This window comes from Trichoplax adhaerens, genomic scaffold, assembly GCF_000150275.1.
Source record: "Trichoplax adhaerens TRIADscaffold_44 genomic scaffold, whole genome shotgun sequence".
Lineage (NCBI taxonomy): Eukaryota > Metazoa > Placozoa > Uniplacotomia > Trichoplacea > Trichoplacidae > Trichoplax > Trichoplax adhaerens.
The window spans coordinates 106,120-125,140 of record NW_002060984.1 but is presented as its reverse complement, the minus strand read 5'-3'; the positions used below and the strand labels follow the sequence as shown (position 1 = coordinate 125,140).

The 19,021-nt window shown below is 30.4% G+C and overlaps 1 protein-coding gene across 1 annotated transcript; it reads left to right on the top strand.

Annotated features, from left to right (window-relative positions):
* Positions 1-7,738: 7,738 nt before the first annotated feature.
* On the top strand, positions 7,739-11,775 carry TRIADDRAFT_62390 (uncharacterized protein; the record flags this gene model as incomplete). Its single annotated transcript, XM_002118318.1, has 4 exons — positions 7,739-7,810; positions 9,105-9,135; positions 10,961-11,116; positions 11,624-11,775. The coding sequence occupies 4 exons, from the start codon at positions 7,739-7,741 to the stop codon at positions 11,773-11,775; spliced, it is 411 nt and encodes a 136-aa protein (XP_002118354.1).
* Positions 11,776-19,021: the final 7,246 nt, after the last annotated feature.

The window sequence follows — 19,021 nt, the reverse complement described above, 5'->3', positions numbered from 1 at the left end:
AAATAATGTCTTAAACTAGAGACAAGAATACTTTTAATAATCATTCGTTTACAATACCACAAATCAAGGAAACTAAAAGATTATGTTCACGATCAATTAGGTTAACAAACTGAGATGCAGTTATTTGCCTAAATTCAGATTGTCGCTTTGGGAAATAATTTTATAAATAGCACACCTCCATTTATGTAATCACGGTTGGGGTCTGGAAATGTCTGGAAATTGCTGAGTCGGTGCTAGTAAGGTATTCTTTCTTATACTGAAATGCGTATTACCAAAGTCATAGCAACAAATCATAGATTTACTCAATATGAAGTACCGGTAATAGTAATTCTCGAGTTTGAGTTATACTTAGCGTTGACGTATAAACGTGTAAGATGTATTCTCATGTTATACTATTTAATTAGATGAATGATTTGGAGTATAAGAAATCTGATAATGATAAATTATTCTAGCACGCAATAGTTTCTCACCTTTAATGCTTAAATTAGAAATCTGCGTGTAACAATTCTATCAGCGACTATTTCACGAGCAGCATGACTAAATTACAAATATGGAAATATACAAAACCTATGTAGATTCCTTAAATTTAATGACAAAACTAACTGATCATTTCAAATGTTGCAACTCTCGTAGAATGTATACCCAGCTCTTATAAGCAGTAATTCTAAGCTTTAATTTCAAATTATTTTAATAAAACGTGATTAGAAGATCACCAAACTACAAATTCCAATAAGAAAGCAAATATCTCACAAACATTTCAACGTAATAGATGAAATATGCTCTTCTGCCGATACAAGTTCCTGCAGGACTCCTCTTAGATAAAATGATATTATGCACTGTATCCTGATATGTAAAGAAGCCTAATATTGTCCTCACTAAGGAGCATTTAACATTACCAAAAGTACATTCAAGTGGATAGACTATAATTTATAGCTTTAACAACTTTAAAAGCAATCGCAGTACCACTCTTAATTGTAATCGTATGCGAGCTCGGTCTTAAGCCACTACCCCTAGAAAAATAGGTCTCTTTTCAAGTGATTAGTGCTTAACCAGTTAACGTATAAGAGTAATTCATTTTAAAATTCATTTTGTGGGGTAATATATAAGATTTTGCGAAACTATATAAAACCGAGCACTAAATTAGCTGTTCAGTTCCATTTAATCATTTCTAGATCTACTCGATAATTATTGCCAAGAGTTTCCTATCGTACTTTTTAGTAGATTTTTTGACTTAGACTTATCTCAATAAAGTAAAGTCCTTAAATCTATTAGCTGTTGGTAACTTATCTGTGTAGTTTAGAGTTAATTTAACTACGATAAGTCTCCTAAGTCAGTTACGGACACGAGTATCAGAGATAATAGTATTTTAGACCCGTTTAAAAAGGCTAAATTGTAACATAAGCATATACGTATAAGCCAACTTTTGGAATTAATATTAACAGAACCTTCCAAATTCGGGATTAGACTCACATCTGCAACCATTTCAGGAAGTGAGTATAATTCAGTTCTAGGAGTGTTCTATGACGATTAAACTACGATTTTTTAATTTAAAATTTAGAAATTCTAGTTTTCTAAGAACTAATTTAAAGCAAAATATAAATTTATATCATGTTGCTATATAGCTTAAACTACATTATAGATCAGGGTAACTATTCAGAGATACAAAGGCAGCATACAATAACCAATTTTGGTTATATACAAACTAATAATTTTTATGTTATAATATTTTGAATTTTCATAAATATTCTTACAATTACGTCGAAAAGTTCATTAATATCAACTGCAAATACGAATGGGCAGCTTGCAAAATGACCGACTTCGCATACGGTTACGTTCATAAACACTCCAACTGTCATGAAAAATTGTGTAAAGGAAAATATCATGGACGAGGTAATTTCACCAAAAAGCTAGATTAAAGCAGTTAGATACAAATATGGTATGTTTAACTTACCATATAACCAAAGTAACTTCTCAGCTAAACGAAAGATCAGTACGAGGATGATACACGGACATTATATTTGGTCCAGAGACAAAACAGGATTCTATACTTGTCTTCCACACAATAAGCAAGATCATAAACAGACTGTTCAGTAATTGATATGTCAAGCTATAAATAATAAAAGCTTGCTATTGGACCATTGCTATTAAGAATAAACAAAAATGTCTGACAGCAACATTTCATATCGTCTTCATTCTTAGATTAATTCTTAATAACTACCAAATAAGCTAGGAAAGCAATAATACTGTTAACTATTTTCAACTATATTACATCCCTGTAGAACTACTGTTTTAATTAAGACACAAATAAGAATACCTTTATTTAATCCAATAAAAACTTAGTAACTTCTAACAAAACTCTCTTGACGAATAATTAGTCTAGGTTATCTTTTCTTGCCTTTCTACAATTTAAATTTTTTTTCTGTACAGTACGTTTTTTGTTAGTAATATGCAATAATCTAAGCCATAGATTTCTAGATCCAGATATCGATATCTAAGTAAACCCTACGATAAACTGTTGTTGCAGAGCAAAGTACCGTACATGTTAATTAAGTAGATTCCGTTATGTAGCTAATGGTAATACGGTAAACAGTAATTATGAATATTAATCGTGTATAGTTTTGCCAGACAACCAAGATTTACGTAAGCGTATTCTGAAATTAATTAGTATAATCTTTATAGATACTAATATTGGCGCCACTTTAGCACCCGCCGTGAAGTACGAGTAAGGTGCGAGTAGCGTACTGAGCCTCGTTCGTTTAATTAGCTATTTATTAGTTATTCGCAATTAAATTTCTTCACGAGTTAACTATATAGTAAACTTTATAGTTTATTTAGGGCTGTTTCCTTATACGAGCCATGTCAATGTTATGTTGCTAAATTACTATGTGCGCACCACAAGTTTGGTGGTAGGGTATAGCGTACAAAAGGAGGAGCGAACGGTCAGCTCCTCAGTTAGTGAATAGATAGCGTTTCGGCTACTCTATTAATAAAATTATACTAAACTCTTAGTACAGTCTTATCCCTGTGTGACCGTAAGTAGTATTGAACTACCACTCAGTAGACCTCCAGGTGTAGTGGAGATAGAAATAAGTAATCTATTAGTTTAGGATAGCATTTCGCAAGTTAAGTTTGTGACAACTGTACAATATCATTCATATATAAAAATTATATACATATTAAAATTAAGAAAGAACTGCCGATATAAGTTTTCATAGGAATTTTTACATGCAATTATAGTAGTATATCTCTCTTTCAGCCCTTAAAGTACGGTACCTATATTCAGTTTCAGATTACCTTAAAGCGCCATTAACCTAATTATGACGATTTTTTAATACAATTTTGTAATAATTATTAACTATTGAAGCTGATAAGTTAACGTAATATTGAGCTGATACTGCCGTCACGTTGCTAGAAGTTAGTTATTCAATTGGCATTGTGAGTCATATATCGATTCGTTACTATATAGAAACTGTATTTGATTTATACTGCACGCATATACTGTAGATCTTCACGTTAGTAAGTTAGTTAGGATTGAAATTAGATATTCTCGTTTCATTATTATTGTAAGATTATACTAGAGATTTCTCATTGGAGTTGGTAATAAAGTATAAATTAAGAAGGGAACTTAATCGTAAGTATATCATACGAACTTTAATCAGAGTGCCTTGAGCTATCAACAAATATCGTAACTAGATCAGCTGATCTAGCTATTTGCTGATGCAAGCTATGAAGCAAAATCCGATGATAACTTCTTCATGTTAATAAACTGCTAGTACTTCATTAAATATTTATAGAAAATTTCAATTTAATTCACTTGAGATACCAAAAAACTATTTCAATTAGCTTTTTAGCGACATATGCGTTTAAAATTCATCGATAAATCTAATACATCCAATTAGGTTTCAGTTATCATTGACTTATTAAATTAAAGAATATAGTTCCTTTTATACGTAATCTCTTGTTTGCTTGATTATTTTATGTTTTAATGATTCTATTTCTATCAAGAACTATCCTTGAACTTGATAATTTACCTTTCATCAGTCAATAAGACTTTTAGCCGCTAGTGATAAAATTATTATTAATCTAAATTATCAGTATGATCAAATAAAAGTATTTTTCAACAGTCGTAGCCCTTCAATTGGTCAAATTCTTCAATAATGTACTTCTAATGACCTTTATAGCCGAAGTATAAATAATTTTTTCTATTTTATGATTTCAATTTAAGTCTTAGAACCCACAAACAGTGCCTTGATAAAGGACTTGTCAGCCATCATTATGCAATCTGTGTTACTGAGATTTATAATTATACCCTAAGATTCAACTGTCGCTGCGGTGGCAGTTTTAGCGGCAATGGAAGTTACTGTGAAAGTAAAATGATTTTATTGATTGCCTCAAATGTTTACTGTAAGTAAATAAACTCTTCTATATATATATATATATATATACATCACAGTGCAGCCCGTTTATCGTATTCTATATGTCACAGCCGTTTATATAAAACGGGGACTATTTGATTGTATAAGTAAATTTTTACCAAATACAGTCAATCACTATATTGATTAACCGATACTGTACTTGCAACTACTTTTCTAACAGGGACCGCAAACTTCTCGGTTTATGGAATTACACTTTCGTGAGCGCTATAGGATTTACCGTTTACTTATGGTAGCATGCATAGACAGATTCAGGTTCTCATCAACATAAGCCGTCTATCCCGTTTAATTCTCTTGTAAATACCTTGCCTTAGAGTTTTATATAATTTCGAGGCTATTTACTATTTATACTCGATCTCACATAGGAGAATTCACAACTGCAGTCTATTATCCAATATTAATTTAACAGCTGATTTATAAATTGTACCAACTTAAACAACTCACTGTCAAAACCCTCACTTATGGCAAAGGAAAGTAAAGAACTCTAGTGTAGTTACTTAAAACTTGGGCTATTTCTCCCAGTACTTTCAGTTTCTATGAGAGAAGTATTTGAGAACTCGATTTCTCGGCTGATCTCCACAGACAACTGACTAATTATTACACTATTCTTCACGATATGAGTCTTGCCGTTTCTTGAGCAATTACTTACTTTATTCTACAAACACACGCGCTTAAATAGGTTTCTACAGTGAATTCCAATATTAACGAGTGAGAATTCATGCTTTACAAGTTATATTAATTAGTATAATACCATTACTAAATATACATGTCGATGTTACGGCCAAAACCCGAAGTCCGGCCATTACGCATAATGCCCCGGGCATTCGATATTCTCAGACTTAGATAGCTACAAGCTATCAGGTGTTAAGACGCTTAACCTTCGTCCATATACAGCTCAATTTTTAGAGATTAACACACCTTATAAACCTACAGTAAATTAACTGCTAACAACTTCTATTTTTATCTCATTTCTACCATCCTATTATCAGCTACAAGCGCATTAAAACATAGCACATAAACTTATCTTATCTATTCATAAGCATTCATTAATTTACAGTTACTTAATTAGTAACGGCGTACCGTGACACTCACTAACACAATAGTGAGAATACAATATCAGTACGCCATGTATTTATTGCAGTAGTCTGAACTCTTAATCGAGTACATCTTTAATAAATAAAAGTAAACAAGAACAGTGGATCATGTCCTACATCTTTAATCAATAACACTAAGACTAAAACTCAGTCTGCCATAACGTAATCAATCTAGATCATCTCAATTAAATAGTGATATCTCTGATGTTTCACAAGGCTTAGGGTCCGTCATGATCGCAATAGATTACCAGAGTTAAATTAGCAGAGAAATAGAGTTTGTTGGAATTAGTGCAAAAAGAAAACACAGTATAAGGCTACAGCGCGTATAATGATGTGACTAGTCGAATAGCTATAGTAATGTAGAATAGGTAAAGCGTACAAGCTTACCGTGTAGCTAGCAGAACGAACTAACGATATAGATGCAATATGATAAGACAAATAAGGAATTATGCTACAGTCTAGTAGAAATTTACTTTTACTAAGAATAAATTATAGCGTATTTAGCAGTAAACATTATAATATCACACCTATTAGCCGTAAAGAGCCGATTACATTACTGCAGTACCAATAACGTACATCGCTTCGAACTACTTGCCGTAGATGTCCTCATGGAATAGTCATTTTTCAGTCGTTTTAATTCACTCATGCAAAACCTTTTTAAAACTCGAGGATCGTAACTTCGTGAATACTAGAGTCTCAGCTTCTAGTATGAATCAAAACTTTATTTATACTTATAGTAATTATTTAAGAATTGACAAATCTCCAATCCCATAGTTCTTGCTACCTAACAGCAGTTTATCTAATGTGTTCACGTACGTATATGAAACTCATGAAAAGATATTTCCTAAATTAGCTAATAAAATTGGTATTAGCAAATCGTAGATTTATTACATTATTTCGCAAACAGTTAAAATTTAAGATTGGTCATTGTTCTACAGATTAATAGTAATCTATGCAATTACGTGTATGTGAATTATTACTTTAGACGTAGTCGGAACCAAATAAAACTAAACGTCTAACTTTCGACTTTGGTAGTTCGAACAAAGGTGTATAAAATTTCATGTCGTAAATAAAATATAATTAGCGACACGCGTACATCTGTCAGCTAGACTATTTTTTGATAGCTGAAATATTTAACAAACTAAGGTAACATGACATTGTTCACCTCATTTTACTTGATATTAAGCCATAGATATTATATAGTTCTAATAACGATATTGTCCCAAATATAAATTTCCGAATTCCAGGTTTAGCTATTGACTTAAAATTAAATTAGAAATAATTCGTATTGCAGTGGAACGTCAATGATAATTATAAAGGCTAAATATTATAAATTAAAAATTATCTTTCATAATTTATGACGTAATTAACGCATTTTAGTAATCGAATAATACTGTAATGTTAGGTGCTTAAAGTACCTAAATTCTGTAATCGATAAAAAGCCTTTAATTGCTGGAGAAAACTATAGATATAGGCCTCAGAAGAAAGCCTACTGATTTATATCAAATATTTACATACAATATAGTAGCATAATTATATATAGAAAGGTAGTTTACAGTGTCTGTAATAGAGCCAAGTCATAACGAACATTGTGAATTCAAAGTTAAAATCATGACAAATACGAGTATATGATTGACTATCAAGCTTAACAACAGATTTAGAGATGAATTAGATAATAACTTTAAAAGGCGATGTAGAGCCATTAGTATGACGAAATAAAATGATTAATATTTGATTATTATTTTATTCGTAATATTCGCGTCAATCACAATACACTAAATTAAAGAATCAGCGACAGCAAAGTCTGCTTCTGTAATAACACAATCTATTCTAAGAAAGTACTGGAAAACAAAAGCTTACGTAGCAGTAGTCCTTTTAAATCACTCTGCTAGCGGATATATTTAAAACAAAGAATACGATTGATAATATTCATTTATATAGTTTATTCTTCAATGAAAATTGTATAACGATTAAATTCCTTTCTAATCGAATAAATTCAAAGATCTTAGTTCATTTAATCTACGAAGAAAATCTTTTATAAGTCAAATAATGATTTATGAAGCTACTTGTCTAGACTATTATAATTGGATTTTAAGGTAAACAGTAAATTAAGCGATAAATGCCTAGGAAAAGGTTTTATCAACCTCAACAGGAAGCACCTCATAGCGATTTAAAGACCATAGAGAGACTTGAATTTCTATTCGCTTAATCATGGCTATTCATGCTGGCCCCATCAAATTTGCACTTATCATTTTATTCCATCTTTCAATTCTAATCCATCAGGTATGCCAAATGTAATTTGATCTACCTATTTTTTACGATACACATCTTAATAAAGTTGTGTACTGCACATATCATTAATTAACGAAAGATATCAAATAATGTTAATAATGTCAATTAAAAAATACTGGCTATTTCGTACTTCTATAATACTAAGTTAACGGTAGTCCTTATTACTATATTTCATGTCTCATTGTTAATTCTGAATACGGACGTTTTAATTTTAGTCCATTGCATGCAGTAAAACATTTCTAATTTTATTCAACGGCTAGTTATACTGTATGATAGATTTTATTGCCACAATATATTTCGATATTTAGAGAAATTCTACCTTAATTCTATTTGCAAAATATCCTAAATATAAGTAAGTATCCTATTTCGATGTATTCTGCCATCATATCAATTCTAGTCTTAGATAGCCGATTGGTTTTCCGTCGTTATAATACTAGGATATGTATACTGTATAGTGTAAGTCGCTATGTCAAGAATATTCACAAGTGCACCATCGGCATTGGCCGAAACTATAAAAAGTCGAGCTTTAGCTTAGCTGTTCAGTTCCAGTTAGTCACTTGCAGGATCTTTTGACTATTATTGCTAAGAATATTCTTAAGTTTTTCTTTAGTACATTTTATGATTAAGATTAACGAAAATAAAGTAAAGTATTTAAACCTATTACTCATTAGTAGCTTATTTGTGTAGCTGAGAGTTAGTTCAACTACGATAGGTCCCTAAGTTAGTTGGGAACACGAGTACTAGTGAAGATAGTGTTTAAGACCCGGTTTCTTGTTAAAAAGGAGATTTGTAAGATAGGTGCATTTCGAAAATGAGATTAAACGAACTGTAAGATAGCTAGATAAAGCTGCTTGTCGCATACATACTTTGTGATTGCTTTTAACTGTAGAAGCGTTAATTCTAGCTATTAATATTCGTATCATAAGTATTTTTATTCTGATTGTTTTGCTTAATCTCATATTTCATAACTTTTAAATGTTACTTGAACTCAAATTTTGGCTAATTAAATCGGTTATTGCCGTCCTAAAATACTTTAATGCTAGAGCAATTCTTTAATCTATGTTGGGGTAGTGACTGTAGCTAGTTGTAGAAGCACCAGTAGTGTGTTTTGAAGTGTAATCATAATATTGAGAAAAGTAGTAATGACAGTGAATAGTCGGCTACGCTTAATAAAGTACCGTAGTTGCAGATGACGGCTGATATAATGAAATGGTTTAAAAGTGAATTTATTACAACTTATATGGTACTAGTAAAATTAATCGTTTTCTATTATTCTTACGGTTAGAGCTTAAATTCCCCTTACATTTCCAAGCGACGTAAGTATACATATAGCATCTTAATTATTTTTTCGATCCTATAGTAACCGGAAGATTATATTTCGATTGTAATCTATAGAAATTATAAAAATACTTATATTATATCGTACTTCACGATCGCATTTATTAAATATTCGTAATGCCTAGACCGTAGCTCTAATACGTATTATAAATACAGTAACTAATACTGTACGTGCCATAGAACCACAAATGAGTTAGCAAGCTACAAACGATTTCTAATACAAACTTCACCTCTGCGACATAAATTGTACTCCCTTAATTAGATTTATTCATGTAATTTTTCCCTTCATTGTATGTGAGAAATTACCAGCATCGTATTCCATTTTCGATTAATTTACTTGACAATTTTGCTAAATCTTTAATAGTCACGAAACAAAGCAAACCCGAAGGCTATGTATTAAACACTTCTATTATATAAAAATTGTTAATTATAGTTTAATTTGTATAGCAATTTAGTGCGATGCTATCATGAATGCTCAAAGTCATAAGTAAAAAAAGTAATTAGCAGATAATCTAAATTACTTTACCAGCTTTACTAATTAAACACTATTTTTAATGGACATAGGCGAAAATTGATTTCTAAATGTTTGCATTTACAAAATTTGCATTCTGCTCCTTGTCTCTTAACGATCAGGATGGAATATCATTAGTTTTGTGTTGCAAAGTAACTTTGTAATAAGATTACATAATTTATAATCATTAACTCGAGTTCTTGAAGCATATATCAAGGTACAATTACTATGCTATCACAAATAACTTTTTCTCAGCTAGCGAATAATACAATACCTATAATTAATATTTATAGTGCATATTTCAACGTTCAGTATTTTACCTTATGCATTGATTTTAAGAACTATCTTTATTACGTGATGTACCGTATTTCTATTCTCTTCTACAACAGTTCATTAGTCTTAGCTCGTAAAATTAACTTTAAAGCTTTTCAACGAGTCAAAGGCAGACTTTAGCTGCTGCTACCTAAAGGCAACAACAGCATTTACTAGCCGAGATATAAAGTAACTAATACTAGATAGTCAGAATATAATATGTCCTATCATAATTTAGTGCTATGTTAAGAACACAATATATCTAAATTAGAATCAGTTAAATCAAGGGAAGCGAACAAAATAGCGTCATAACATCGATATTTTGTCAGCTATTAAATTTAAATTTATTTTAATATGCTTCTTATCGGTTATTATAGACTACATCACCGTTTAAAGAATACAATTAATAATACTGTAATCTATCTATTCATTCCTCATCGCGTTCTCTAAGACGATTTGTGAATTGATTACAATGATGGCGATAATTCTATGATAAGCATAAAAATCTTATCACATTATCTTATTTCGCCAATACCGTATATGGTTAATTTAAATTTCACCCATTACATAATTATCATCTGTAATTAGGGATATTAAAGATTTAAATCTTTTGATATGACCAACTTGATAAACCTAATTGTGACAGTTACAGACTGTATTAGAGTAGAAATATCTATCTTAGGATAATTTTGTTAGCCTATCTTTATTTAGTTAACTTCTAATTTGGACATACTGTGTTTTAGTATAGCACTAGTATTTTATGACAGTAAAATACGAAGCGTCTAAGTCTTTGTGTAGTCTGCTAATAGAGCAAAAATATTCCTGATTGTGTAGATATCGTTCCTTGATACGTGGTTCAAGGTATTGACTTATTGATCGTGCATTACGTTATCGTGTTGCAAAGCTGTTTTGTGACACCAATATTATAAGGTAAATCGACTTTCACAAGCTTACTAAATCAAAACTCTCGTTAAAATTAGATTTAAACTTCAAATATCATGAAGAATGTTATAAGCTCGAAAAATCTGGTGCTTGCGATGAAAATGCGATCTGTATTACTCATAAACACAATGAGTCGTTGATCCATAAATGCCACTGTATCAGCGGCTATGCTGGTAATGGAACCTACTGTGAAGGTAAGTAAATTTATTGGAATCCTATATTAAAAAAATTAACTCAGACATTATATCACCTAAAATAGACCTTCTAAAAGTTTTAGTCTTTTCTGCTTGAAAGAACAAAAATGCAAAATATAACAAAAAAGGGTACAATTTGATAGCGTTAGTATAACTAGAAGACCGTGCCATCATAACTTCTGTATATGCACTCCATGGTATAAATATTAGAAATACTTGATAGCAAGGTATCATTATGCCCTCAGGTTTATGGACTGCAAGAGCATTTGCTAAGCCTAGCTAATAACCTATAATCCAATACTAAGCTTAGCTACAGTTAGTCGGTTTGAGTACAAGCATCTAATCCTTACTTGTGAGAATCTAAGTTCTAGGGAAGAGTAGTTCCTTAAACTTCTTGTACAAACAGATTTCTTTCTATTTTATGCTTGTTATAGAACTAGTACAGTGTACTGCATAGTAGGAAAATAAAATTTCTATTATAAAATAATCGTATTCTTATCTTTCTAGAGATCAATGAATGTAAGCATTCTAAAGCTGCTTGCCCTTTTCGACATAAAGTGTGCATAAATGTACCCAGATCATATAAGTGTATATGCTATCCAGAAGATATCGGTCCACGTTATCATAGAAGAAATTGCTCACGTAAGATATATATCTAAATATAAGAAAGAGATGTTAACGCTAATTGTCTCAAATTTGCATTAATTTTAAAATTTTCTTCAATAAAAAATCGATAAAAATCATTTGATATTAATCTTACCTAGGAGATTAATACTATCACAGAGCAATATTGACTTTTTAAATTCTAACTCTTCTTAAGATAGATTGTAGCTTGATCTGTCCAATAGGATGGTTCTGCACAGTAAACTCTTTTGACATGGCAATTTGCATGTAAGTTATAATATTATTGATTTTGAATAATAAGCACCGAAATCAATTTTAATCCTTCTATAGGCTGTCCTAATCGTGCAGTAACGCTATAAGATTAAGATTAAAACTACCAAGGATATTCAAGCTTGTCTAAGTTAAATTATGTATTTTGTCGCCAACAATGATTTGTTATCGACCCTAATATGTAGATATATACACTGAAAAAGCTCTTTCACTCATTTAAATTAGCGGCACTTACTATATTTCCATACATATTCTCCGAAAGCTACGCATTATCTATATATTTTAAAATGAATTAGTAACATGTGTGTTTCTAATATATAATGTAGATATTAAATTTACTACTAGTTTTGGATATACAAACTATATTTTTATCTTATAAATGAAAAAATGTAGATACGATAATGTATCAGTTACGGTAGCATCAGTAATAAGTAACTAGTAAAAATAAATGAACAACTATCTACCTTTTATTTCAACAGACTAAAGTGAAATAATTTTTTTAATGTATATGGATCTTAAGAGTCGCAAATAAGAGCTAGATCAGCTATCCTCAATCTAGCCAGCAATTAAATTAATTACAGCTCATGTGTCGCGTGCACTGAGCCTCTACATATTGAAACGGCCATGAAGCTGTTAAATACCACAAGTACTAATGTTTGCAAAACGATATAAGAGCAACAATTGGATCAATATATCATTTAAGCTCGATAAGTTTAGCCTAGTTTGTTTGAATATTATGCAATTATTTATTATAATTATTATAGCAAAATGACGTAAAAATCGATGCAAAAAGCTCATAGTTAATCAAATTTTATAGCCGACATCCAGTAGTTTCTCTTTTGAAAGATTAAAAAAATTTTTTCAGTTGCTTTAATAATGTAAAAATATTGAACATTTTCGTTTAGTTGACACTCTTAGCTAATATTAGAAAATTTTAAATCTTAGAAAGTATATTGATCTTCACTATATCATAATTTCAAATTTATTATTTGCATATTTTAATTTATATTAGGAAAAACCAAAGTTATGCTAATGAATCTTCCAGCGTAAATCGTAAGCTAATAATTTAAATTTTCATATAATTATTATTTCCCTGCCATTAGAAACTTTCTAGGTCATATTATAACTTTATTACAAAAATTTCCATGGTTAAACGCTAATATGAGTGTTGCGTAACTTAGTATTGGATTGTAGACTATTAGTTATTTTTATCATGATTTACACTATAATAGCTTCTATATTTATCATAAGCCTTATTTAGTAGCTCATAGCCATAGACTGTAATTTGAATTTCTATGTTAGAATACAGATACCTATACGCAGTAGAGTGTGAGTTGCGGCTGATACTAAACTCATATTAGGATACGGTTAGTTCATCGTGCTTCAGCTGGTAGAAATAATATCTACGTAAATACTATAGCCGTTAATATATTGGATTGTAGATAGTCTTCTATAAAATTTTGATACTAATAATAATTTGAATTTATGAAAAATAAAGTAAAGTAATACTATACAGATTGTAGCTGCAAAAACGAACAGGAGTACTGATACCGACAACTTGAAATTACTTAGTAGTTCTGTATAGAAGTCTTCAGTTGTATTCGGCTAGAGTAGGTTTATGCATAGATTATCTTTCTACAAAGATCGAATTTAGTTCAAATTTTCTACGAATGTTTAATTTCGTGATTGGTTATATCACAAAAAGTAGCCCTATTCGGCAATAATTGTAGTTCTAAGGCATTATTTTACACTGTAGTTTGCTAATAGGTGCAATATCATTAAAAGTAGTATCATTTTGTTCTTTTACTCCTATAGAAGCAGGAATAACGGGTATCATCGCTGTTGGAATTGCAATTTCTATTATCGCTATCTTTCTTGCAGTATTTTTCATTCAAAAGAGGCGATACAATAATGCAAGAAAGACAGAAGAGGAAGAATATAATTAATGTTTGTACTACTACCTTAAAGTAACTGCTGGATATATCTGAAATATCCTCATGTCATAGCTATAAGTGGTAAAGAGTAATTATGAACATTCATCGTGTATAGTTTTGTTAGACTACCGAAATGTACTGTAAGCGTGTTCTGAAATTAATTAGTACTAGTACAAACTCCTGTCGCTTTGCTGACGGTTTACGATAATGTGCTCATTTAACAGATAGTATTACCATTTGATACACCTGTCAGAGGTTCATTAACTTTACAGTATACCGTGTACTTCGTTCGTTTAATTGGCTATTTATTAGTTATTACCAATTGTTACAGTGTTAAATACTGTATTACAGTAGAAATAACTATGTTAGGATAATTCTGTTAGACTATCCTTATTTAGTTAACTTATAATTTGGATATACTGTGTTTTAATATAGCACTGACTTTTTATGACAGTGACACTTATACACATACTGAAATTAATAGTTATAATAGGGAATGTAAATCATCTACTTACAATTCGAATCATTGTGATTGTAATTTACTTATGATAGACTGTAAATTATCATGGAAATGTTCCGTGATAGGACATATCGTAATCTGACTATTGTGTATTAGTCATCAGATGTCTATGTTCGTAAATACTGTTGTCTGCATTAAGGGAGCAGTAGCTAAAATTAATATCTAATTCAATAAATGATTCCAATGTTAATTGTATTAACTATGACTCATGAACTATTGAGGAATAGTATATAAATGCAGTATATCGTGAAATAAAGAGAATTCTCCAACTTAGTGTTTAGCGTAAAATACGAGGCGTTTAAGTCTTTGTGTAGTCTACTAGTAGAGCAAAAGTGTTTGTGATAGTGCAGATATCGTTCCTTGATACGTGATTCAAGGAATTGACTTATTGATCGCATATTGCGTTATCTTGTTGCAAAGCTGTTTTGTGACACCAATTAAAGTTGTTAACTAGTTGTATCGATAGTAAATTATATAGCTTATTGAAAGTTGTTTCCCTATATAAACCCTGTAAATATTATGTTGCTAAATTGCTATGTGTGCACCACAAGTTTGGTGGTAGAGTATAAAAGAAGAAGCGAATGCTCAGCTCCTCAGTTCGTTCGTGATTAGAAAGTGTCTCGGCTACTCTACCTATGAAAGTATACTAAACTCTTAGAACAGTCTGATCCCTATGTGACACCAAGTACTATAGTACTATCGCACAGCAGATCTCCAGGTGTAGTGGAGATAGGAATACGTAATCTATTAGTTTAGGATAAAAGTTCGCGAGTTAAGTTTGTGATAACTATGAATTATATAATGCCGTAGCTGAGGGCCGTATTAAGTGCTGTTGTTAAGCAATGTACTAACGTGATTGATGACTTTTAAGTAGAGGAGTACTTTAACGTAATTTGTATAATCTGTAAGGAATTGTGATCGTAGGGACTAAACCGATTATTCGATTTATCTTAGCCACTTTCAACTGTTCTTATATGAGGGGAAGAAATCGGAAACCTTTTCCGTCGAACGGACGTAATAATTGTTAATTTGAAAGTCCATAATGCGGCCTTGACTATTTATGACACGCTAGAAATTTGCTCTATTTTAGCAACTCAAATTTCAAGTTGTAAAAGTTGAGGATGGAAATGACTAAAGCCAAATATTTTATAATTTTAATATCTTCTGTTGTTCTACTAATTTAAATGGCGCACATCAAAAGAATTTGTTGATGCTAGCGCTATTGAATCTTTAAGTTTCATAAATAATATCAGCTAAAAACATAAATGAACAGGAGACAATAGTGGTAAAAAGCGGAATTGTTTCCTCAACATGAATACAAATAATCAACTTCCGCATCTATGCCTTCAAGAGTTTTAGCAAGCGATATCAATCTTACCTAAAGGTTTATTAATTGCTCCTATATCCATTAAAAAAATAGATGCTAATAAATTATAAATATACGAATGGCTTCCGACTGATTCGTAGCAATAAATTTAAGGTACGCCAGATTTTATTCCTAAAAGCTATCCAAAATTTATTAGACTGGTCGATATTGGCTAGTATGAGAATTTCAAATGCCGAATTTTCATTTAAATATTCACAGACACATAAAAAAACACATCTATCATGATCAATATAATAATATGAATATGGTCATATATCAAATAATATTGCATGGCTTTGGTTTACTATATTTATGCTTTTAGGCAATATTCTTAGCTGGCTCATTTTACTGATGAAATAAATAGTTTTTATGCAAAATATATTTAGGGAATCTAGCCTGTTATCTGTAATTTATGGTAGCATTAGTCATAACATGGAAACATGCAGACAAACAAATTATTCTCTTTACACTTATCAATGTCATTTAATTACATGACTGGCATTAAATTTAGGATTAACGATGACTCTTCTAATTTAATTTGAGGCTTTAACTTAAAGAACTTCGCTAATTAGCATCCTGCTATAATTATCTATCAAATTTATTTTTCTAATTCCATTACTGCTAGATTAAAGCTTAAGTATTTCTCGTTTCAATTTAATGCATTTATGAAATTTTATACGTATTTATTATTACTACTGAACAATACGATTAATAGGTTATAGTTTATTAATTCAACCAACCTATATTGTCAACATCCTTGGAAAATTTCTAACAGTTAGGAAATGACTATTTGACATAATATACAGTATATTACACAAATACAAAAAATATAACTAAATGCCGATATCACAAAGCATAGCCTCGTTTTAGTTAGTGGAGCTGATCATGATGTGAAGTAAAATAACATCTTATAGTAATTATATTTTGTATTGGGTATTTTACATACATGTTTTGAAATAACTTTTGTATGGCGGTCATTATATAGTTTCAATAAATAGTGTGACTAGAAATTTGTTTCTACAAGACTGAGTAACAAAAAATACCTATCGTATGTATTGAGTAGAATATCAACTAGACAGTAATCTCATGGCACGGTATGGCGTGCGGTTTAAGCTAGTTATATCTATATTTTCATATATATTTATACAGAAATGCAGTATTTCTATAATACTGTCTATGCAGTGATAATTTTGTTTGCGTAGTCAAGTTAAAGATAGATATTTTGGCTAATACAATAACATTGGAATTGTATACAATTTGAATACAGGTGTGTATTCAATTTGGCGAGATCAGTGATACATTGTTATTCAACAACTGCCGAGAATAGCAAGTCTGCAGAACTTTTAGTTTTAGACTCTTCGTTTCCCATTCTAGCTAGCAGCATGATAATTGTATCAGATAAAGACTTCTACAATATAGTGTATACTTAACACTGGCTTCGATAAAAACTTTGCATCAATCGCTTTACCGCATGTATAATTCTTAAATTAAGATTTGATTTAATCCTTACAGTAGTAAGCAAAACTAAGCTATACCTTTAGTGTTTTTTTAATTTTACTTGCATTATAGTCAGACTAAAAAAGATTTAATGATTCTGTATGACTGCAGTGTTCGTATATAATATGTCAGTAGATTTAATATAATTTAACGGAAGAAGTACTTTCTGTGCCATATGGAATTATAAAGTAGCTGTTCTTAACGATGGAATTGTATTGCCAATGTAAAGACCTGATACATCCGGAAATTGTTTGATTTCGCCCTTGAGTGATTGGTAATCAATATGAAGAAAATTTGTTAGATGCCTTTTGATAATTCAATGGATATCTTATAATATCACTACTTGTGCTGAATTATTTTCTAACAATTGAATATTTATCATTCAATAAGAATCACCTTTTCCATTTATTTTATAATATGTTAAAACTAATTTTTTCTCATATTTACAGATATTTTACTTCCATGAAATACAAGTTACTGTTCATATTAAGTACTGGACAATAATTTACAACATAAATTAAGTATCCTTTCAGCCGAGTTATTAAATTGTACATCGGTTTGAGAAATAATTTTAGTTCAGTTAAAAAGGGTTGCATTCATTGTTACATCGTTTTTATTCTTCCATATCTTCATCCAATTCTTTTTCTTTTGATAGATAAATTATCCGGAATGCTGATTAGTGCCAACAATAAGTAGAGGATGTTATGTCTAGATTCAATTAAATAATTGTATTAATCATTTATGATGGTTATTGGTCTATAATCTGTTTGCAGCTTTAGATAAAATCAAACACTATAGTATTCAGATAATAATAGTAATATACCATCAATAGGAATATCACCATCTGATATTTACTAATACTACATATATATATAATGCTGGAATTCTAAAATAAGAAAACAATTTTCTCTGTCTCTCTATTCTTTCCACAATCTTCACAATTAACGATAGATTTTTAATTTTTCTTATGCAATATAGCATTTTATGCCCATTTCAAGTTGAAATCTCAATTGTTTCACGACAAAATAAAATATAAATACGTAAAATTTTTGGCTGCCAAGCTGAATTTGCTTTCATTTCCGTAACAGGCTAGAAGCTAAAATCGATCAACATTTATCTTGAAATTTTGCCTAAACTTCAGGAATTTTAGTCTGCTTGTAGCAATCATGGGAAGAATTTGGTTTGCTCATGGAATTACCGAATCGATAATTTTCATTTTCTTCATTCAGGTATAAAATTCATATCGTATTTCATACTTATTATTTAATAACTATGAATGAAGATTCAAAATTTATATATCGACTTTGAAGAGCTGCAATTAATACTTTACATGTGCTAAGATGGCAGTTGAATATTTTTAATTGCCCGAAACGTGAATGGTGATACAGTTTTAAGATGCTAAATTAATTTACTATATCAACGTAGAACAACAAAAACGAATGTATTGAGTTATTATTGCGTTACTATTACCGTAAAAAACAGTAATATTTTATAGTAAATTCTGGCGAAGTTGCTTAAATTCGTAATTCAGAGATTTAGAAGATTTTGCTATATCATGCTCGCAAATTCCAAATCCAAAATTTACCATTATGCAACTATTTAATTTTATAAATTTGATGTACAACAACCAGTTATCTGAAAAAAGTATTAGTGCTATGGGTACTAATTTCATGACAGTAGATATGATTTAGAGA